We start from the raw sequence: 24,044 nt of genomic DNA on the forward strand, positions 1-24,044 counted from the left end.
CTTTAAACAAATCTTCCAGCGCTCACCGCAGCGCCTGCGTTAGCGCTGTTCAACCCGTGACACCACCCGCACGCAACGCTGCTGCTTCGCATCCCATCAGGGTTCCCTTCAGGGAGGCCCCGCCGCGGTGGTCTAGTCGCTAAGGTACTCGGCTGCTTACCCGCAGGTCGCGGGATCGAATCCCGGCTGCGGCGGCTGCATTTCCGATGGAGGCGGAAATGTTGTAGGCCCGTGTGCTCAGATTTGGGTGCACGTTAAAGAACCCCAGGTGGTCGAAATTTCCGGAGCCCTCCACTACGGCGTCTCCCATAACTCTGTCTGTACAATTACGTCTTGTGTTTGTTTTTTGCTTGCCCAAGCAATTCATCTGATGTTTTAACTCTGTCTGTACAATTACTTTTTGTATTCGTTTTTTTGCTTGCCCCAGCAATTCATCTAATGTTTATATTCATAAAGACTCTTTGCCTATCACTACGGCGAATTTCGCACTATGTTTGATGTATTTGCTTGAAATTTCTAGTGCTTGCAACATGTATTTTAGTCTGTGTATTGCTTGTTTTTAGAATGAACAATATGACACCACTCCTGTAATAATCCCATCACGGGATTGACAGTATTCTGAATGAATGAACGAATGAAGGAATAAATAAATAAATAAATAAATAAATAAATAAATAAATAAATAAATAAATAATGATATGGTGGTTTTGGGACGTCAAACCCAACATATCAATCAATCCCTTCAAGGAGATCATCTAAGCTGTTTCTTTTGGTGTTTGTCACACAGATATGAAAGCGGTCGTGGCGCTGCTGGCAGCCTGCTGCCTAGCAGCCATCTGTGATGCGGGACACATAATCCCGTGGCTACACATCAGCAAGAGCATATTTATCAAGCCGTAAGTCGCCTACGCTCATTATTTAGCTACATTTTGCCACGCCAAAATGCTTTTCGATTGGCGTGGCCTTACGTTGCAAGCTGTCTGCAACTACACGTCTCGTGCCGTCTCCTGCACTTCTAGGCGTTAACATTTTCTCTACACTACGTTGATTCTTCTCGTTTTAACACGGCAGGAGCAGCCCAAGTTACATGCTAGACAACGCAAAAGGAGTGATCGGACACTGACAACCACGGTTCAAAATTATGCAGACGATTCTAAATTTATTTTAAAAACTTACATTCGCAGCTCGAGTAATGCTGGCATTTCACTGCGAGCTCAGTCGGTTGTGCCTTGACAAAAGCAGAAAGGAAGCAAAGCGAGAGGATTTTCTGAAACCTAAATAAGAATGCCAGCTCAGCACACCTCACATAGTATATCCCGGCCCGTAGTCCAAATCATCTTCTTCAGCTAATATATGTGCAAGCAATATTGTTAGACCACGCCCTCGTAGCAAGTAGACTTTCACGTCCTAACAATCACTAAAGCTGACTGGTAACCATTCATCACGCATGACAAATGTCCTGCCCATCTTATACCACGCGCTCTGACATAGCTCCAGCCTCGCGAACATGCCAACAGAGAGTTTTATTGTGTGCGCAAACTTCTTTGCATAGCATTACACACGTGAGGCGTAGCCGTACGCGTGAGAAGTTAGAAAGATGGTTTAATCTGGCGCGGTCGAGATGAACCTGGCAAGTACAGAATTGTCATTGCAGAAACCTATATTGCATTCTACTTCTCGTAAACTCCCCGCACATGTTTAACTCCAAATGACTTGCCTTTTTCGAATTGTTTTCCTCAAGGACACTAGGCGAAAACAAACGTGTGTATAATTGTGGTTGTATGAAACGCCACAATATGTCGCAGTTGTCCTTCGATAACACTGTATTCTGTAATACCTGTCGTGTTTACCAAAACAGCGGATAAAGCTAAAAACCTCTAATAATCCTCCCAAGTCCCACACACAGGGTGAAGTACGTGTACAAGGAGATCCCGATCTACAAGACCATCCCGGTGTACAAGACCATACCCATATACAAGGAGGTCAAAGTGGTCAAGGAGGAGCACAAGGACGAGTGGCAAGACGAGCACAAGGACGAGTGGCAGGACGAGCAGCCCACATACTCGGGCGGCTGGAAGCAGCAGTCCGGAGGCGGAGGTGGCTGGGCAGCGCCGGGAGGCTGGGAGTCGTCCGGTCCGTGGGAGTCCAAACCGTGGGAATCAAAGCCATGGGAATCTAAGCCTTGGGAATCTAAGCCTTGGGACTCGGGGTGAGTAGCTGAATTCGTACCGGCAAGATATCGAAACGTGCCGTGAACTCAGGCAAGTGTTTCGCTCGCTTGTTAAAATTGCCATTTTCTACGTTCTCTACGCTATGATCATGCTTTCGCGAGCTTCCATAGCGTTGATGCATTACGCTTTAAAAATTAAAAGGCAGAGATAAAGCTAGTCAGTGCGCGTTAATTTGAGCGACGTAACGAAAGGCCTATGTTTTTATGGTCAATAGGTCAACTTTTTGCCAAACCAGTAAGACGTAGCGCGAGTGAGCTCCGTTCGTTATTGAGAAGAACAGAACAACTGTGAACGAGCGATGTAGCAGTTCCGAAGAGGAACATAGCCCAGCTGTGCGCCCTTTTGCATTATGCCACCCGCAGCAGATGCCACTTTTCACACGTACCTGCTGACATATTTGACATTTACTAATCGATTCAATGTTCCGGGACGCAACGACGTACCAAATTTAAGCCGTCCCACTGATTTCTTTTTTTTTCGTTCACCTATGCTACCAGGCCCAATACCAAGTCGTGGTGGAACGGTAGATCACGTTTGCAGTATTGACTTTAGGTGAAAGGTTTTGATGAACGTGGAAAATCTGGAAAGTGGTCAGAGAGAGGCCCGGCATACGATTTTGTTTTCTTTCATTGGAACAATACGAGATTTTAGTAGCCAGTGCCATAACTCTGGATACGGTGGACCCGCGTCCTCCACAAAAGCATAACACGCGCATCCCGGACGCACACGAAATATTCACATAATTTGAGGAATTGAGCTCGAAGACCCAGAGATGTGCAAACCAGGAACCGCAAAAGGACGCAGGCAATTCTAAAGGGCAAAATCTCGATGGCCAACATGCTAATGCCTTGTTTCGCCGGCACGTATGCACCGATAGCAACATCTACTCTCAGAGCAAAATCTAAACCACTGACAGCATTAAGCAACGACAAATGACAAACGCTTTTGCCACGCGCTTTCCCGCCTCGGCTTGCTTCAATGTGAGCGCATGGGCCTCACGACAAGAACGTCGCGAGGTATACAAGTGTGAAAATTGTCTTTGCAGGTCGACAGACATACAGCGACGCAACTCAACGGCGAAGGACGACGAACGCAGGAAAGCATGAGAATTGTGCGCGTGTAGAGCTCGTACGGCCACGTTCAGGTAGTCGCGGAGGGCGCCGTAGGTAGTTCGTTTCTTTTGTTGCGAGCGCCTGTAGGCCGTCCCTGGCCGCCCACGATGAAAGCGAGCAAGAGTTCTTTCGATTATGGCGTGAAAGGGCCGCCACTTATCCCCCAGTCTCTACCTACCCTTCCTATAATCCAACATCCCCTTCCCATGCAACCCCTCTTCAAAGTCATGATGAAAGATGATGCTATTTCATACGACAGAGTCTACTGTAACTTTCGATACAACCGCTATTCTCTAACCCTTAAGTCTTATAATCATTCCTTGATCATTCATACACCACTCATGAGCAAAAAGAGGCCGAAAGCTGTCCTGTAGAAATAAAGTCTGGTAGATGGCGCGATGTTGTGTGCCATTGTCGACAAGCAAGGCAGAACACATAGTAGAGTTTCGAATTATTACGTTATGTGTTTGGCCTGAAACCGACATAGAAGACCTGATGCGCTTTTCCACTGCGCGTTTCTTTTGTGCCGTCTGTGTTTCGTCACTGTAAAAACGTAAAACTTGTCGTAAAATGGCTGTTAACACTTCAACATTTCCTCAACGTACTCGCAGTAACCTGCCCATACGATAATATATAGCATGACATTAGACTAGATGCTCACATAGGCGGACGTTCCGTGTCATCGACCTGGCCTCAATAACGCATCGCGGATCCCGGTTCAAGAATAGCGTGTGACGATGAGGACCAGCCGAGAGAGACACAGAGCAACGGCCAATCTCAGCGAAGATCTCCTACAATTACTAATCTGCCATACTCAACGAAGCATCGTTTCAAGTACCGCACCGGACATTAAGGAATACATAAACAACTTGAAACGACACTCGTGCGCCACGTTGTGAGCTACGTTTCCACAGCGAGCAGCCTGGAGGCCGAGTCTTGAGAAGAGATGCCAGTGGTGCTTTCCACAAGAACGCAGCCAGAGCAGCCTTCGACAATCAAGCGAGTCATGAACAGCATTACAGCGTGCGCCGCGCGTGGGACAATAAATATGCAAATGACCCATTGCCTCTGCGTCTTTCTTTTTCTGCAGACGCAGACAGTTTAACGTTCACACGTACAGGTACACTGGAAGACGGAGTCTTGAAGCGATTAAAAATCCTTGAACACGGGGGTGTCGCTAGAGTCAACATTTTTACAGGCAGTCTTGTCTTATTAAACGCAGCAAGACCACAAGGTTGCCTTTTTCAAGGATGCCCTGAGATCGACAAGACCATTTGTCGACAACTATGTGGTCTCGTAGATAACAAATAAACAGGTCGAGAACAATCGGTTTTGTTGCGCCAACAACACCAAATGTTGTCGACCTGTCCATTTGTTGTCTACGAGACCACGCAATTGTCAACAAGTGGTCTTGTCGATCTCAAGGCATCCTTGAAAAAGGCAACCTTGTGGTCTTGCTGCTTCGAAGAAGACGATACCGCCTGTCAAAATGTTGAATCCAGCGACACACCTGTGTTCAAACATTTTTCATCGTTTCAAGCGTGAAACATGACAGAATTTGCGTGCCACGCTGGTGTCATCATCCTTATTCATACGTCAACACGTGAATGGTGGCTGCTTTAAACTCGAAGAAATAATCGTATGAACAAAAAACGCACCACTCCAGTAATGGACATCAAATCAACGATCGCAGAGGCAAAGAAATAAGAAAGCTGTGTTCTAGAAAGCACAAAAATTACCGCGCGCTAATTGAAGGAGAGATGACACAAGGGTGTTCTTAACTCGACCTCTACCTTCCGGTCAAACAACGCTGACACTTCATGAGACAGAGATAATAAACTACATTTCACGTTTCAAGTGTGTTCACGTGAGTTTTCCTATAATGTAACCTTAATTGTACAAGATAGCGTAAATGTGCTGGACGAGAAAGTGTCCTATATACGAAAATTACTCGGCCGCACGACAAAGGAGAGCATTATTTCTTTATATAAACGCAGCTCCTTCGTTATCGCTGCAAATAATGCGGCGCTCTTAACTCTTCAAGTTCATTGGAAGCGGGCCACTTGGGCCACAGATGCTGTGGCTTGTGCCAAAAGAGAGAGATAAGACGTGCTACAAACCAACGGTCTCTCATTTCGTGTGGACACTCAAGCGCTTGCGTACAAGATTCTTCGGTTTCGTTCATGTAAGGACGGCATCAAAGTTCAGATGTTGGTGGACAGTTCACACAAACTAAAGGCAGATAAAATAGGAAGTGTGAACTAGGTAGTAACGAGGGCAGTATGACCTTGACCTACATTAGTTACACAACTTTCATGAGATATTACAGCTAACTGAGAAAAACCACAATGAAAATAATGTATCCGATCAAATTCGCCATAAATAAAAAGGCAATATGTGCTAAGATCTCCAGGCGGCATATTGGTTCATCCTGTTTTCTTCCAATACGTATTTCCTTCCACAAGCAGCGATGGACATGTACGTTTATAAAAGAGCTGAACAGATATCGCAGAACGTCGCTACGCCAGCGTCAACCACGGCAAAATCTACAATGCGAAGCGAAGTTGAATGAAGGTGCAAACATACGCCATCATCATCAGCAGCAACAGCAACCTATTTTTCGAGTCTGCTGCAGGAATAAGTTCGCTACCAATGATCTCCACTTTACAATGCATCACGCGAGCCAATTTCATTTTATGCCAGCAATTTGTTTGGAAATCCATCAGCTTTATAGCTTTCTCCGGCCCTCTCTGCACTTCCAGTGCTTTGAAAGCAATGCCACCACTCTAGTTCACCACCGCTTGTCTCACGCATTATTCAATTACGTTGGCATGTCACAGCACTCAAAGAGGCCCTGAAACACTGTTCAAATAGCCATGGAATGAGTTCAGAAGAAGCTTATTGCCTCGCGAACTGACCACATTTTTTTTTTCAATCAGTTTTGTACGAGAAGAGTTACACAGATTTGTCGCACGCTGCAATTGCATGCTCTCATCTCTCGCCCCGAGGAAAGTGCTGGAAGCGAAGCAGGGAGGGATGACGCGCTGGAAGAAGCTGCGTCAAGCGCGCCTCGAGACTTCGAGCAATTTTCCTTCAAAAGCGCGGCATTCCAGTGCGATCGCGCGCACACGCACGGATACATCGCGTCTCCCACTGCGCCCACAATAACTCCCGAACGCACAATGCTGAAATCAGCCAGTGGCGTGAAACTCGGGCCACTGGCGCAATGAATGCTTTGCGTATAGCATAGTTTAACACCAAGAAAGCTATTATTAGCTGACTTCGGGAACTTATTGAAAATTCAAGCCCTTGTGCTGCGCTGTAATATTTGGTTCACGTGTTCTGAGAGCCTCCACTACCAATCAGCAGCGTTTTCTGGCCATCTTATAGAGGTGTTGCCGGTCCCCTTTAACAGCCAGTCTCTCTGAACTCGGTTTAATAATAAAACTCAAGGCCATAAAACATAACGACTGCTAAGTAAAGCGGGCTAATTTAGGCAACCCACTCATTTGTCACGATTACACAATAGCGCAGCCCGTGCATGCAGCCTCGCCTTCATATATTTTCTGTTCGTTTTCGTATTTTATAATTATGTAATTTTGTTGCTACTTTTGAGCACCGGTCTCTTTTGTTGCAATCAGGCCTGATCTGGATTGAATTTATTGATCGCGATTGGCTCCTTCACGCAAGCAGTGGAAGAAAGTCAATCAATGTTTAAGATAATTTTTATTGCAGTCAAGCCTAATAGCGATTAGCAAAGCACCATGCCACACTGGTACATTAAATCAAGAAAGTAACTAGAAGTTAAGCTATGCAATTTTCGGATACACCATTGCTAACGTTTGTGCCGCTGCTCACCCTTTAAAAGATGCTGAGTCTTTTCGCTCCATCCTATCGCTGCAGGCACCCACAGGAAGCGGAAGTGCACTACGAGGAACCGGAAGTGCACCACGAGGAACCAAAAGTCCATCACGTACACACGGAGCACCACACAGTCAAGCACGTCTCACTGCGAGACCTGCTGCCCAAGTGGATCAGCCTCACAGTCGCGGTCCACAAGGACTGAAGGCACCCGCGTATCACAATCCAGTCAGAACCCTTCTGGCAGCTCTATAAGTCACCGCCAGCCTTTCAGATGTGTCCGGGTTTGTATACTTCCTCTGGGAGAGATTCGCACGGAGATGCAGGAGTAACCACAGGTGAACCTAAAGCAGCGGCGACTAGTCCCGCTGAAGGACACGATTTTAGGGTACAAGTTACGTACAGTCGCTGATGAACACTCGTAAATTCATCTGCGGACAAACGAAGTACTCTGCGCTATGTAGAGTTCTTGTCCATGTTCGTAAGTGAAATACTCGTCCTTGTTCAAGTTTACCGACAGTATACGCATACACTTCGAGTATGAAGTGTTACAGCGGACGAGAAAACACGGACAGAGAAAGACATGGCATACACAGACGCTAACTTCAAACAAAGCATTAAAGCGCCTGTGTGTGTCGCACCTTTCTCTGGCCGTGTTTTTTTCGTGCGCCCTACTATAAAATTTCAATGACGAACCAACACGCCCAAAACACTAAGTTACTAAAAACATACCGACGTAGCCTATCTTATGCGCGAACATGCCGCACCTCCAAGACTATCGTATCCGTTTTGTATCTGACGCATCTGGTTGTCTGCCGTACTGATTTTAGCATATTTCATCATTTCTATGGAGTATATTTTACACGGCGATTAACAGCACGCAACAAAGAAACAGAGTGCGGTAATCACCGCGACACACAAAGGAGAGGCTAACCACAGAGCGCATAACGACGATATTCACAAGTTTGCTATATTTCTCTTCTCACAACTCTCCCTGAAACATGCACAGAAGTCTATACGGTCTTTTATCTGACAAGGCGCGAGACAGTTTTCTTATTTCCCAGAGCACTGCTCGTGTAGATATAGTTACAAAAGTGAAGGGTGTAGATAAGTTGGCAGTGTTTTATACCAGCAGTATACTCATAACGTCGGTCCCGTTACACATACGCGCACCATCGCCCACACCGCACTGCGCACACACACGTCCTCACGAACAGATATATCTGGTCTACAACGCACTGGAAGCTGAATAAGCGTGCCTCAAAATGCAAATCGCCATTTCATTTCTCTCGAGGTTCAGTACCAAATGTTTTCCCAAGATTTCCACGAAGTTTCCTATTAGCGAAGTATAGGCAGTGTTCTGGAGACCATAGCACAAACTACAAGGTTTCAAGGATAGAGCGGAACACTGCACTGTCGTTGCACCTTGAAGGTCACAAACGACTCTGTTTCGCCAATGACGTTTACGTTCTTCGCAGGGAAATTCCGGATGCAGGGAGCTGACGCCTTGACCTGCACGCTCGTCGACAGTGGAAGAAGGGGTTGCATGTCCGGAAACCGGAGACCAAAGATGAAAGGAACGCGGATAGCGACTCCATCCAAGGAGCCAGATTTGAAGTATTGAAGTTCTTACGGTGGCGTGCCCGATGTGCCCAAAAACTGTTGAGTGTGATGTACCGGGTATCCGTGTTGTCCACAGCCAAACAGACTCAAACAAAGCTGCCCTGTGCAGCGAAAGCCGGCGCACGCCAACTTCCTCCAGTCACTAAAGACTCACCGGCGAACCGGAAGCCGACGACTTCGTAACGACCAATTCATTCACTCTTAAGTCTTCGTCGAGTTAATCTTGAGCCTCAGTGAAGACGATACTTTCCGCTCTCAATGCGTTTTAACGATGCACACAATGTCAGGTAACGCAACACAATGAACTGACACCAGGAGAAGGGGACGAACCAGTGGTCACCTTGACATACGTCACGAGAAGGCAAGGGCAAGAGACGTCGCGATGAACTTCCGTGTATTTCAAGTGGCTAACCGAAGCTTAGTAAACTGTGAATGTAGGTAGTCTATCAACGAAAAAAGAAAAATAATAGGGCCTCTCTTAAGCTTGGCAGCAAACAATGATGCGACAATTATAGACGATTTGACGTACTAGAAACATTTCAGGGCTTTCAGACAAAAAAGCATTCGCCTAACTCCACGCTTCAATTCGCGTGGAGTGTGAAAGAGGTGGCTTTAAAAGGTTGTACTTTTGCACCGAATCGCAGTAATAATTTCCAAACAGCAGCACATTTCTCACATTTTATTTATGCACCTTCGGAATAGAACACTATGCAACCACATACCACGTCACAAAGCTTATTAACTTCTCTCTACCCCAACAGTAAAACGAATGCATGGTCTTGACATTTCAGTGTGATAATGAAGGAAGAAAGACGCCGACACAAAACAAGAAAAAAATCTAGCTTCGACTTCGACGTATATATCTCAATTTCATGATGAGTCGCTTAAAGGTACATTTCCTTTTTTTAACATATTTTTTCGTTCTGTCAAAGACTGCGCAGGCGCAGTAGAAGAAATTATAATGACTCGCACTCCGTACTAAAGCTCAAGCCACAACGCACTTCTCTACAACACTTACTCCACTGTGATAACACGACCCTGCTTGGTGAACGGTTAGTGCTTCTAATATTCGCCTATATCTGTACCTGACAGGTAGACGCATTTCACAAGTCTTCACGCGCTAACAACACAACTGGCAGAGCTTGAGAAAGTCCCAAGAACGTGCCACGAAAAACGCTTATATATAGCTTCGCCAAAGTGATGCCTTAAAGATAGCCACAATATTTATTGCTAGTTAGTCTGTATACGCTAATCTCGCTAACTAGACAGTTATAACGTGCATTTAAGGGCAGTACGAGTATACTGCCACGCCAAGCCTTCGCATGCAGTGTGCGCACGTGTTAAAAGCCTCACTAACGTGAAGCCCCACTGACATAAATACAACGACGCGGCATTTGTAAACTGCAGTAATGTTTACATACACCTCATTAGCAGTCTTCTTACGAAACTTCCATTGTGTGCGTCTCAAGTTTTTCAATTCATTATCTTGACTAGTCCTTCGCTCACGGTTTTCTGACCGCCCCCTGTGACGTCACTTTTTTTTTTCCCATGAACGTGCACGTGTGTAACTATATGAAAACGCAGAGCAATACGGCAATAAAATGATAATGAAAAACTCGGCAATGTGTCTCCAATGCCATCGCCTGCGTAATTATTCGTTCACGCCCCGCCAGTCACTCGGTGCCAGTTCATGACCTTGGCGTGGCAACGCCCTTCCGCACGTACGTATAACGCCGGATGACTTTCCTGAAACTACACAGTTCTCTGTGATCTAAGAGCGTACACGCGACAAAAGTGGGCCTGGGGCTGTGTCGGGACTAACCGTGGAGTTGAGCCAAGAATACGATTTGAACTAAGAAAAACAAGAACAAAAAGGAGAACGCTAAACCTATCCACCGCGAGTTGCAGTTATACGATAACTTGACCACTGCGAAGGCTGAAATTTTAGGCTAATTCGTAGAAAAATTGTAGTTTTGGTCATTCATAGTAAAGGTTGGTGCTAATATAAAATCAGCTTGACAAAAGCGCAAAGAAACCAGATCTGAACAGAAAAGGATGTTTTCCTTGCGATCGGCGATTATAAATGGCAAGGAAACAATACGAAACAAGAGGTAGGCACCACTAGAACACTGCGATAGTAAAACACTTTAAACGAGTAGACTTGCGTATGAAATAAAGGCGCCTTATAAAGAGTTCCCGTCTATTGGAGTTTATCAATAACGGAAATCCACATCGTACATACACATGTGAAATGCGTGCTGAACGAGCAGTAGGTAGGCGATGTCACTATGAAAGGTAAGCGATTGTCACTGTATCAACAAGTGATGGTCACTGCAAGGGGGTTTATTAACGACGCCTCGTAGTAGACGAACAGCCGGTACAGACAGAAATAGTCGAAGAGGCTCGGCGTCTACAGCTCGTGCACACAGCTGGCGCTTAGCACTCGGAGAAAATCCCACTGGTGGATGCCTTGATAATTCATCAGTACAGTCACTATTTCTACACGTATACCTCAATTTCAATTTTGCCAGTTAGTGCTACGGTGTTCAAAGCTTGATTTTTTCGTCACGTTCCGGCCACATTAATGCGAAATCCACGGAGCCCTATAGATTTTTTTGTGCGAGGTTAACATCACACTGAAACTGTAGGGCCTATAGTGCATTCGCTTGGCTACCTCAGAGTGGGGCGGAGAAATAAGTGTTGGGCTGAGGAAGAAGAAAAAGAGACACGGTGAGCAAAAGTAAGAAAAAAAAAACTTTGCGGGTGCTTGAGCTCCTCTTTCAACAGCGGGACACGATAGCCTAACCAGACCGCGTTCATGTCACCGTTTCTATCGCTAGCTTGCCTTCGCTTCTCGGAGGAGACTTAAGCCGCGCTGCGAGGAAAGCCAAAGCACGACGCCTGCCGGCTTCGGTGCATGCATGCGTCGCGACCAAACACGGCGGGGCGATGCCGTTTAAAAGCGCACTCTCGGGGGGGGGGGGGGGGGGGGGGGGGCTTTGGCGCCATCTCGCGGGTGACAGTGAAGCCCTTGAAGAATCGCCGAAGAGAAAAGGAAGAGGAGGAAAAATTAAGCGGAAGGACAGGGAGGTTAGCCAGTTCATAGACCGGCTCTCCACCCTCCTTTTTTTTCTCTTTCTCTTCTCTTTCCTCTCTCTCTCATCTTTATGCCCCCTTCCTATTCCCCCAGCGTAGGGTAGCAAACCGGGCATGTGCCTGGTTAACCTCCCTGCCTTTCCTCTTGTTGTTTATTCCTGTGCTGGGGAAAGGTGAGGGGAATAAAGATGTTAGAAAGAAATGTTGCAAAGATAGAGAGAGACAGAAATTACAAAAAAAATGCGACAGAGGAAAGGCAACATCAAAGAGCATAAGACACTAAAGTCTGTCTGTGGGGCCAGTTGTCCGCAAAAAGCGTAGCAAGGCTTTCAAAGCCTTCTGGGCTGAGAATGGGCTCGGCCAATGACCCAGAATCCTTTGTTCCGACAAAGGCCGATCATCCAGTCTATCCAGAGCTGCAGTCATTTCTTGTCTTGGAGCGTTGAAAAGGGTGGACTCACATAGAAGAATCACCAAGATGAGCGTACCACGTACGAACTGTAAATTCTGCACAGAAACAGATCGCCGTTTGTACGATAAAGCATGTATGCGCGGAAGCTGAGCGGCTAAACGCATCGCGCCACGAGGAGCCGAGGGGTGGCAGGCTCGCTCTATTGGTTTGAATCGAACCAAAGATTTTCTACTGATTCATTACTTGCATCTACCTAGCATTTTCGCTCACGTACAGTGCTGATCTTTCGCTCAAAACCAACTACGACGCCACCGACACCCGAATTTCTGCGAAGCGAGTTGCTTGACGCTCTCGCGATAAAGCAGGAAAGACGTTTTAATTAATTATAAGCATTAACAGATAATTAAGCTGCTGGACACCGCTGTCTCGTATGGCCTCCTCGACGGTCTCACTTACCCGTGGTGTATTTTCCAAAACTCAAAGACCTTTCTTAAATGTCTTAGACCTTAGTGATTCATCTAAAACAGACCCCCCTCTCTCTCCCTCCCTCTCTCTCTCTGTGAGAGAGAGAGAGAGAGAAAGAGAGCCTATCCATCACACACATCCTCTCGCTAAAACTGAAAGAATTTGAGCCAGTGTGCAGTGAAAAACTATAGCAACCTCTATAGGTGCCCCACTTTGCGGTCTTTACCCTCGCCTGCACAGGCACATTTAGAATATTTCCTACGATGCGACGTGCGAGGGCATAAGGTCAAACTAAAAACGCTCGAGAAAAATGTGACGCACAATAGTTTTTCGTTTTTTATATATATACCTCTCGTTCTTTCGGTAAGCGAGTCGAGCAAAGTGCAGTTTAACTGCCACCGCCAGCTTGGGCGCTGTTCTCAAAGCCCTTGAAACGACACCCGCGGCATCGGCGCCAGGAAAAACGTGCCTGAAATTCCTGCGAAAACAATGAAGTCCCCTCCACGGCTGCTCCCGCGGCCCATACAGACCGGCAGGAGCTGCCAAGGACGTGCCCCGCAAACGTCCGAAAGCATGGCACGCACCATTGAAAAGCGATGGTTGCGTACAAAACCGCGGGAATTTTTCTTTCACGTCATAAATAAAAAAAGACAGTATCTTGCTTACCGGTGGATTGTTGTTATTTAAATATTAATTTAGGGGTTCCGTTTTCAGTACGTATACTCTGGGACCCTCATCTGTATACAAGTGTTTTGTAACTGATGCACACGTAACTATAATTAGACTCATTCTGAATCTGAAAAAAATTAAACGAAAAACTGAAAGCAACATATGATTCCGTCGTCCTGATCGTTCGATATAACACTTGGCAGTCCTACTTAATGGGTCCCTAAAGACGTTTTCGACGTTTTTTTTTTTTAGATCTGTTGAGCCAGCACTGTATAGAGGCGGAAATGTTGTAGGTCCGTGTGCTCGGATTTGGGTGCACGTTAAAGAACCCCAGGTGGTCGAAATTTCCAGAGCCTTCCACTACGCCGTCTCTCATAATCATATGGTGGTTTTGGGACGTTAAACCCCACATATCAATCAATGAGCCAGCACTCTAAATAATTGATATCAGGAATATAACTTTTTAAGCGCTAAATATAATGGGTGCCCTTTTTTGTTTCAATACAACATATCTGTGTGACCGCCTGTACACTAGATGTACTACCCCAAGTGTGCTAGTCAATCTTGCTATCCATCTCTTTTATGTTTCTCTTGTCTCCCTTTTATCCATCTCCCCCTGTGCAGCATAGAGAGTCTGGTTATAACCTTCCTCCCTTTTCTTGCTTCTCTCCGTCTCTCTTCTTGGTACGTACATCACTAAAATAGAATCAAAGTCGCATACACGCGAGTTTTAGGCTGCCACTGCAATCGGTACGTGGTATGTTTTGCGACTTCACTAGTGCGACCAATGTGACTAGCTTCTTTGCGTTTGCGACAGAAAAAAAAAACGTGCGCGGCCGCATTTTGTGGCGGCACCTGGTGGCGCAGAGATCAACCAGATTGAACACGGAGCGTGACCTCCGCGATCTTCCGCTCGCCGGCGGAAAGCGGAGCTCAGTCCCGACAACTCGACGATAACCTTGAGGAACGAAAGCACTACAGTATACATGGGCGGAGGCCAACCTACTATGTTCGCCTTTCCTGTTTTGCGTTCTAATGGACTGCAAAGGGACAATATGCGAATGCTTTGATTTTCTGTCGTATATGTACGGTGTACGAACAGGCACGATTTCATTGGTTAAAAAAAACTCACAGGCCTCTAACGCATTCGCCTATGACAACACGAGAGCGAAAGTCATTTGGTGTGGCTGTTTCATCATGATCATCGTTGTAGTAATAATGACCATCATCAGACGTTGAGAGCGCCCGTTAGTATGTGCAGATTTGACGATGATGATTGCTTGTCGCTTTCAACTGCCCACTCACTACACAATTCACTTTGCATGGCGCCTGGTGCGATTCTACGCGTCTGACACGCAATATAACACCTGTTAACGCGACTCTTTCCCCTACATTTCGAATGTCTAAGGCCCTCTTCCAAACTGTTTTGGACCCTTGCGTTTCTCTGTGGTACTTCCGCACACAATACCAAGGTCGGTTCTGGCTTAAGCCATGATTTTTATTTAGGCCACGCGGGCTTGCATACCCCGCTCTGCGTCTTTGTTCTGCTGGGGCGCTTAGTGTGTCGGCCTTGCCAAGTTTACCCTTGTTACCCCGAGAAACGCCTGCAAGCGACAGCTAAAATAGTCACAAAGCACGCGGCTTAGATTGCAGTTCCGTCGGGCATGTCGCATTACTGTCAGAAGATAACTTGCGCGTTTCTGGAAGAGATATCCAACAACTGTCGTATATTAGTAAGCGTCTGCTTTTTATATAGCATGACTAACGTTGCCACCATTGATCAGACGGAAGAAGTGCAGTGAAAAACCGGTAGAGCAGTGACGACAGTCCCGTGACGGATATTTCGCGACATGCAAAACACGAGGACGTCTCCTTAACAAATCCATCTCGCATTCACAATTCCTCCCGCGCCGCGACGCTACCGGCACGCCCTTCGTGTCACGCTTTCGGGGCAGCCGTCAACTCATGCGTGAGAACGCGCAGCTAGTTCAGTGCAGCAATGCTGAGCCGGCAACCGTGCGACAGCTTATTTATTTATTTATTTATTTATTTATTTATTTATTTATTTATTTATTTATTTATTTATTTATTTATTTGCAGAATATTGCAGGCTCAGATCAGAGCCAATGCATGCAGGAGTGGAAACAAGCACTTGTAAAAAAAAAATCAGAATATGAATCAGTAGTCCATGCACTCAATGAAAGTACACACGAAATTCATACTCACCCACATACGCGAGTACATATAGCCATTCATACTCAACAGCATTTTAACCGCGTAATTCAATAACAATTCGTGACCAGATAAAGTATATGTACAAAAAACTATTTACTCCAATACATACACGAACATATAACACATGACATATGAATACACATACATGAACATATAACATATAACGTAATAATACTACTTTTGCTGTGTCGGACATGACACAGCAACAGCAGTATTATTACGTTAACACATTCGTTTAAACGGCTAGGATTACACGCGTACGAATATTTCTCTAAGTACGAACTGAAAAAAGAATGGTGCTTTGGGTTATGATGTAATGAAGTCGAGGGAGTGAGTGTGTTGTTGTAATGACTCGAACGGCAGCTGCGTTCCAGACAGTAATGGCGCGAGGAAAAAAAAATGAGAACTTGAATGTGTTGGTACGTTTCTGAAATCGTCCTATCAACGCAGCACGGCAATTTCTAATTAGTCGTAACATCAAGGTTGGATGAAAACAGAGGCATTTAGTGCAAAATGTTTGTTTTTTAAATAAAAAAGAAACTTTCATCGCAGGATATTGCGACGACGCTGAAGTTATTGTATATTATTTTCTTGCATGATAGCTGTCGGGGAGTCCGACATGCGGTACTAAGAAAATATAAACCTAATGCATTTACGTTGAATTATGACTATGGAATGAATGTCTTTTTTTTCACTGTGTTGGTCCCAAAAATATGCGCATATTCGAGAGTAGGTTTAATGATGCTTTTATAGGCTAACAGCTTCACAGATGGCGGGGCAAGACAAAGTTTGTACTTGAGAAAGCATAGCTGAAAGAATACGGATGTGCAAATGTTACACACATGCATATTCCAACTCAGGTTTTTGGTTATCGTTACGCCAAGGTATTTGTATGCACTGAACTCTCTCGAGTACGTGAGTTTGTAGCTAAGAAAAAGAGAAATAGCTTTTTCTTTTTCGTAATTTTCATGTACACTGTTTTGTCTGGGTTTAGTTTCTTATCACACTGCTTACACCACTGAAAAACGTTATGAAGGCAGGTATTTAACAGCTGTTGACCATTCATGGTAATAATTTACTTATACAAGACACAATAGTCGTCTTATTTCGACATGTCCAGGGACAATTTTAACAATATCATTTATATATATTAAAAAAAAGTAAGGGTCCCAAAACACTTCCCTGAAGAACATCCGATGTAACCTGAAGTCTGGATGAACAGTTCTCCAAGGACGGATTCACACCCCATACGCGAAATCCTCTGATTGACATTGTAGGTGCAGATGTAGATCGCTAGATCAGTCATGTGTATTATTATTATTATTATTATTATTATTATTATTATTATTATTATTATTATTATTATTATTATTATTATTATTATTATTATTATTATTATTATGACTAAAACTTTACATGCTTCCTTCAACGCGCAAACTGACCATCGGCGTCGGCGTCAGCACGAATGATGCAAAAAATCGTGATCACGGGTTTACTTCATCATATGATGCCATCGCGACGTCACAGGTGAAAATTTTGTGATGACATCGTGACGTAATTGTGGCTTCACATGACATCGTCGCTTTGTCATGGGTGAACCAACATTGGAGGCAGTGCAGAACCACGTTAGATGCCGAAGGCTTTCGGGGGCGCGGGGAGGGGGGACTAATTGTGGATCATTTTCCAGACAGCAGGTAGTGGGCTGAGTGACGAGAAAGGCAAACGCTCCTTAATAATTTAGGAGTTAATGGAGTACGCCTAAATTGGAACGAGCAGAATCAAAGCTGAGGATATATATATATGACCGAAGATGGCCGAGAGGAGGTACTCGTCGCCCTTCGCGACCCAGTATGCCAATAAGAGTGCTGCACGCCTGAAGTCTGAGGCCACATATACATTTATTGTAATCTACGGACAATTTCTGTACATTGTAATAATTACAACAACATGCATGCACGGGTACATCAGTCAATGTGTGCGCTTGTCTGTGTTTATTTGTGTATGTCTGTATGACGAGCTAGCTAGCTGGGATTCGATAGATAATATGGTGCTCGCGAAAAGCTTCGAAAGTTGTCCCTGCGTCCATACACAACTCACTAAATGAAGTTCGTCAAAACTGGCTTCCCCGCAATGACAATTTATCAGAGGAGAAGCCCGCTTCCTGCATTCTATTCAGGAAATTGCGCACAGCATAGAGGAAGCACACGCGCTTGTTCTGCGCTTGCAGCCTGCCAAGTAGTTTACCACTTCTATTTATGATCGTTGCCTTAGATATTAAAACAAAAAAGAAACGCATAACCTTCAAACAAGCATGCGTTGGTTGTGTCTCTCTCGCACGATGTTCAGTCAATTACGTCATTATTGCCAGCACGAAAGCGTCTGAACTCACTGGCTTGCACGAAGCAAATTCTTCATGGAATCATGGGCGTTGCGGAAAGAGTTCCAAGCAACTGAATGCACTTGTCTCCGTGCAGAACACTCTTAAAGGCATTGTATTACACTTGCTGAAGCGTACCCACTGATTAGAGCATCGGCCTTTAGTACACCTGGAGAATTTCAAATTCAGTCGAATTAACACATCAAACATATTTATGTTTAACCAAAGTAAACCAGTGGGCTGGCGGAAATATGTGCCTTTGCATGTGTGCTTGTGCGTGTACGTAAGTAATTCGAAGTTATGCGCGTGTGAGTCGAACCTCAAGGTGCGGATACCATGACGGTCGGTTACGTCCAGGTGCCGCGGAGTTAGCTGAACGTGCGCATTTGAAGGATGCCTCCCAAAATTCCCTAGTAGCGCGCAATGCTGCCACGATGTTCCGTCAACATTTGATGCAACCAAGGCTGTGAATACCAAATTCACATTTCGCATTTCCAGTTCAAACTGCCACAAAACTAGCACAGCGTGGACTTGCATAACAAAGATATCTGGGTTTTTACGATCTAAAACCACTACGTGGATATGAGGAACTCCGTAATAAGGTGCTCTGGAAATTTCTACTGTATGAATTTTTCTTTAACGAGCAATGACATCACACAGTGTATTTCAACTCTATCTCGGTGCGACCACCGTGGCAGTGATCGCACCCACGACCTTCTGGTCTGCTGTCGAGCACCGCGTAAGCGCTGTAGTACCGAGGTGAACTACAGCGCAGTAATGGCGCTTGGCGAGTAAACGGTTAATATTTCACAGGTATTGCGGTTACATACATTACTTGGCAAGTGATGAAGCGTGGAAACTTGCGCAAGATGGTAGGACATAGCTGAATATACGAACAGCGCTACCTATAAGAAGTTAGTTACAGCGTAACTGTCGAAGCAATAAACAAGGACAGAAAAGAGCGCTCTTTTCTGTCCTTGTTCATTGCTTTCGCAGTTACGCTGTAACTTCTTCTAGGTTGCGCTGTTGAGAGAGAGAGAACTCTTTATTGAAATGCAGAGAAGTTAGCCGGCATGTAAAATCCGCTGACTTGCTACTCTGCGTGGGGAAGGGGATTGAGAATTGAAAGTACAAATAAGAAGCGAGAGAAAGAAAAGACAAATTGTAAATATAGATAGAATAAAAAGAAAAGAAATGAAAAGACCATCTCTTTGACCATTGAATGAGGTTTTTTTCGTGGTGTCAAGCCACAGCTACAGCTTGTCTAGCTGACCGATGCTGTCCCATATATTCATATTTGGCAAGTGAGCCTGCGTTGCCGCTAAATACGCAACATGCCAGAGCTAAAAGCCTCTTCATCCTGAATGTATACAGCAGCCCTAAGTGCTTACAGGGCAACTTCCAGCGCCTCTTTACGCTCGCGAAACGCATAGCCAATAAGTGCCCCCTACTCGTCGTGGGAGATTTCAATGCCCCACATACAGCCTGGGGTTATCCGCGCGACACACCAAAAGGACGTCGGGTGTGGTTAGCAGCGCAGCAAGCCGGCCTCTCACTGCTCACCGATTCTGCCTTTCCGACACGCATAGGGAATAGTGTCTGCAAGGACACTACACCAGATCTCTCGTTCGCACATCGCCTCCCTCATGCCACATGGTGCAACACACAAGAGAATTTGGGTAGTGACCATTACATTATCGAAATTCTCTTAAATATGCAACTACCCCGCAGGGTTCTCAGAGGTTCCACTTTTACCAACTGGGATTTTTTCCGCACTTATAGGGCAACACGCACCCACGCCTCTATCACGGACATCACTGAATGGTCAGAACAACTCCGGAGTGATGTCCGATCCGCAACTCGTCTAGTACGAGAGGACTGCCCAAGCGACACAGTTGACTCTCGTCTCCTACATTTATGGGACGCTAAAACAAGCCTAGAACGACGCTGGCAAAGCCAGCGTTGGAACCGAACTCTTAGACGTCGCCTGGCCCGCCTGAGCAAAGAGATAGAGACCCATGCAGCCACTCTTTCGCGACAGAACTGGGAATCGCTTTGCAACAAATTAGATGGCAATATGAGTATGCCTCAGACTTGGAATTTGTTCCGACACTTAATTGACCCAACTCAGTCAAAGACTACCCAAAGACACAACCTCACCAAACTCCTACATACTTGCGATAAACCTCCACCAGAACTACTACAGGAACTTCGAAATCAGTACTTCCCAACATACCCTGCCGTATTGTATCCCGATTATACAGGTCCTCCTAATGAGCTCCTCGACCAACCCATTACAGTAGCCGAAGTTCAAGCCGAACTACAGAAACTAAACACTTCCTCAGCCCCCGGTCAGGACAATATTCACAACAAAGCACTCCGTAATCTCGACGACCAATCAATTGCCGAGCTTACTGAATACTTTAATGAGTGCTGGCTAAGGGGCATCCTCCCACCACAATGGAAAGAGGCCAAGGTTGTCTTTATACCCAAACCTGGGAAACCTCTCCTTACGTCTAACCTCAGGCCCATATCCCTCACTTCTTGTGTCGGCAAACTCATGGAGCACGTACTCCAAACCAGGCTCTGCCAGTACCTAGAAGGCAAGAATCTCTTGCCTGCTTGCATGTTTGGATTTCGCCCTGGACTTTCCACACAGGACGTTTTCCTACAACTAAAACATCACATTCTTGACTCTCAAACCTGCGATACCAGAGCTATCTTAGGAGTAGATCTAACAAAGGCATTTGACAACGTTGCGCACTCAGCTATTCTAGAGAACCTTATAACCCTGGGAGTCGGCGTAAAGATGTACAACTACATCCGCGACTTCCTCAGCCACCGCACAGCAACACTTACCTTTGGCGATCACAGCCTGCCAGGCATCACGCTTGGAGCCCGTGGTACGCCCCAGGGAGCAGTCCTCTCACCTATTCTTTTTAACATAGCACTTCTACATCTGCCCCAAAAACTGGGTCAGATCCCCGACATCCACTTCAGCTTCTATGCCGACGACATCACCGTCTGGGCAAACCGTGGCAGTGACGCCGAAATAGAAGAACACTTACAGTTGGCACTAACCACCATCGACACATATGTTCGAGAACGTGGCCTTACCTGCTCCCCTTCCAAATCAGAGCTCTTTCTTTACCGACCGAAGCAGCATGCTTCAGCCATTCCCCCTATCTCTCTCACGCTAGGTGCCCACCCCATCCCACTTGTCTCAAAAATTCGGGTGCTAGGGCTAGTACTCTACTCACATGGCGCACATGGAGAAGTCATCAGGACTCTCCAAACACATGCTCAGCAGACCATTCGGCTGATTCGTCGCATAGCGAACCGTCGGGCTGGCCTACGCGAGCGAAACACGCTTCGCCTCACCCAGGCTTACATCGTCAGCCGCACCACGTATGCCCTCCCATACCTACCTCTCCGACAAAAAGAGAGAGACCGCATTAACGCGCTTCTACGAAGTTGCACAAAAACAGCTCTACGCCTTCCCCCAAGCACATCCAATGACAGACTCTTCAAACTTGGTGTACATAATACATTTGAGGAACTCGCTGAAGCCACCTTTACGGCACAAATATGTCGTCTGTCTAATTCGGTGAGTGGCCGCGCTCTTTTGACCCAATTAGACTTATCCCCAATAACAGAATCACCTGGAAGGGTCCCTCTTTCTTCTAACCTCCGCTCTCACCTAAACGTACCGCCCATTCCCAAGAACATGCATCCTGTGCGCGACGAGAAACGCAGAAAGGCAAGGGCCCGGGCCCTCCAGAGACAATATGGCGAGGACCAGAATGTAGTCTACGTTGACGCAGCGGAATATGCGTCAAGATCCCGCATGGCCCTTGCGGTGGCTGACAATCAGGCAAATCTCCTAACTTCTTGCTCAATTGTCACAAATTCCTCCACAGAGGCAGAAGAGGCAGCCATCGCGCTTGCTCTCATCTCCACACCTGCCACCACTATCATTAGCGACTCGAAATCAGCTATTCTTAACTACGCCAATGGCCTGATATCATGTAGCGCTGCTCGCTTGCTACGCTTCTGGCAGCCTCAGTGCTCCACAACCCTGATCTGGACGCCAGCACATGCCGGCCTCCTTGGCAACGAGGAGGCTCATTCTCTAGCCCGAGGTCTCACATTCCGGGCAGGAGAAATGGAGCCCCCTCCACAGGTCGAGGAGCGCTTGCTCTCTTTTCGTGATATTCTATCGTATTACCGGGAACAACGAAGAATATACGCACCCCCAGCCCCATCCCTAAACATAGCGCAGGCCACACATTGGCGACGCCTACAAACTCGAACTGCTCCATACCCCGTATTACTAAACGCCCGTTACCCAGACCATTTCCCCTCTTCATGCAAACTTTGCGACAAACCAGGAGACTTCCTCCACATCCTCCTCACATGTCCCACCTTCCCACATCCCCCACCTCCGGCTGTGGCAGTGTCATACTGGGAGACCATCATGACCAGCACTTCTGCGTTCGATCAGCGCCGGATCATCTCGTGCGCCATCAAGAGGATCGCACTTCAAGGGCTTTCCTTTGCTTTGTAAGGGTGCCTCCTCACTGCGAGGGTGCACCCACGTGCCATGAGGGGGCTCGGCCCCCACGCTACACAGTGGCAATAAATGTTTCTACCACCACCACCGCAACACGCCACGCCGCATTGACGAGGCAGTGAGCAACGCCGCTCCTTCGGCAGTTAGCACGTGCGTGTTAACCACTCTCGCATACTTTACCACCGAAAAAAAAAACGAAACAAAAGCGTCCGTTCAGTTCGAGGCAGGCAGAAAAATTAAAAGAAAAGAATGGGAGAATAAGCAGTTTTGCCACCGCTAGCTGGCAGCACGGAAAGGCCGAAGTGCAGGCGGCCACTCAGAACAAAAACGTTGCACGACTTTTCCTCGGCCGCGGCCGTCCTCCCATTTTTGTTTTTTTTTTATTTCCGCACCTCTCGTACACGACGCCATAACACGGCGGCAGATGCGCGGTCTTGAAGAAAACGTCTTCTTAGGCCACCTCGACCCACTTTCTCTGAGACAGTATGATTACAGGAAACTAGAAAACAGCTGGAACAACGAGACAAGACAGAGACGGACTATAAAGCATAGGCGTGCACAAGGCGGCGGTGAAGAGTGGGTGTTGTGCGCTCCATCCCCCTTTTCTAGTTTCCGAAGGCTAAGGGGGCGGGGCGCAAAGTCTGCCCTATACTTTCATTCAGTCAGGCCTGTCCTGTATTCGCTTTAAAGAACAAGGTTATGACCTCGTAGGCTAGTTTCCGAAAAACGTTCTGTTGGGACCACCACCTTGTGACAAGGCATTGACGTCCCCGCATGGGAGACTTGAGCCCAAGCCACTAATTTGCCGGACAATTAATAAAGTGTTTCCACAACCACCACCACCTCGTCATCAGCGCGATATTATGAAAGCGCTGACTAAGTTTCTACGAGAGAGATAATTCGACAGGACACTATAAATTAATCCAAGGTATTGATTCATCACTACCTTCTTCCTCCTCCTCCTCCTCATCATCATCATCATCATCCACACCTTCTATCTCCTTTTCCACCCCCTCCCCTTTCCTAGCACTGAGTAGCAGGCTAGAATATGAATTCAGGCCGGCCTCTGATGTTTTGGGAGAAAGTCGACAAATAGGGAAAAGGAAATTTTAGGGAACTCGAGAATGTTCTTTATTGGGAAAGCTTAGCTAGCGGCTTGGACGCTATTTCTGATGATGAGGACATCTGTCGTTTTATGTGCCAAAACCAAGATAAGATTATAAGGGACGCCGTAGTGGAGGGCTCCGGAAATTTTGACCACCTGCAGTTCTTTAACGCGCACTGACAACGCACAGTACACGGGTCTATACGCTATTTCTAACACGGTTAACTCGGGCTGATAAGGATACCTTGTCCCCCCCCCCCTTTTTTTTTTGTCGTAAAATTTATC

General features: G+C 46.3%; 2 protein-coding genes across 8 annotated transcripts in view; one reads left to right on the top strand and one right to left on the bottom strand.

The window, feature by feature from the left end:
• LOC119174766 (uncharacterized) overlaps positions 1-10,450 on the top strand; it is a 34,489-nt gene extending 24,039 nt beyond the window's left edge. For 2 of the 7 annotated variants that reach the window (XM_075895144.1, XM_075895148.1), the window contains exons 2-4: positions 788-896; positions 1,895-2,209; positions 7,247-10,450. In XM_075895144.1, coding sequence (XP_075751259.1) covers positions 788-896; positions 1,895-2,209; positions 7,247-7,409 — 587 coding nt within the window. In that variant the 3' untranslated portion in view covers positions 7,410-10,450. Of the gene's footprint in view, positions 1-787; positions 897-1,894; positions 2,210-3,276; positions 4,409-7,246 lie in introns of those variants that run through there. The other 5 variants (XM_075895145.1, XM_075895149.1, XR_012895319.1 and 2 more) reach the window with 4 other exon arrangements.
• LOC119174763 (rho GTPase-activating protein 18) overlaps positions 1-24,044 on the bottom strand; it is a 228,115-nt gene that overhangs the window by 156,019 nt on the left and 48,052 nt on the right. The gene's annotated exons all lie outside the window — the stretch shown is intronic.

Source organism: Rhipicephalus microplus, chromosome 5 (assembly GCF_043290135.1).
Source record: "Rhipicephalus microplus isolate Deutch F79 chromosome 5, USDA_Rmic, whole genome shotgun sequence".
NCBI classification, from domain to species: Eukaryota; Metazoa; Arthropoda; class Arachnida; order Ixodida; family Ixodidae; genus Rhipicephalus; species Rhipicephalus microplus.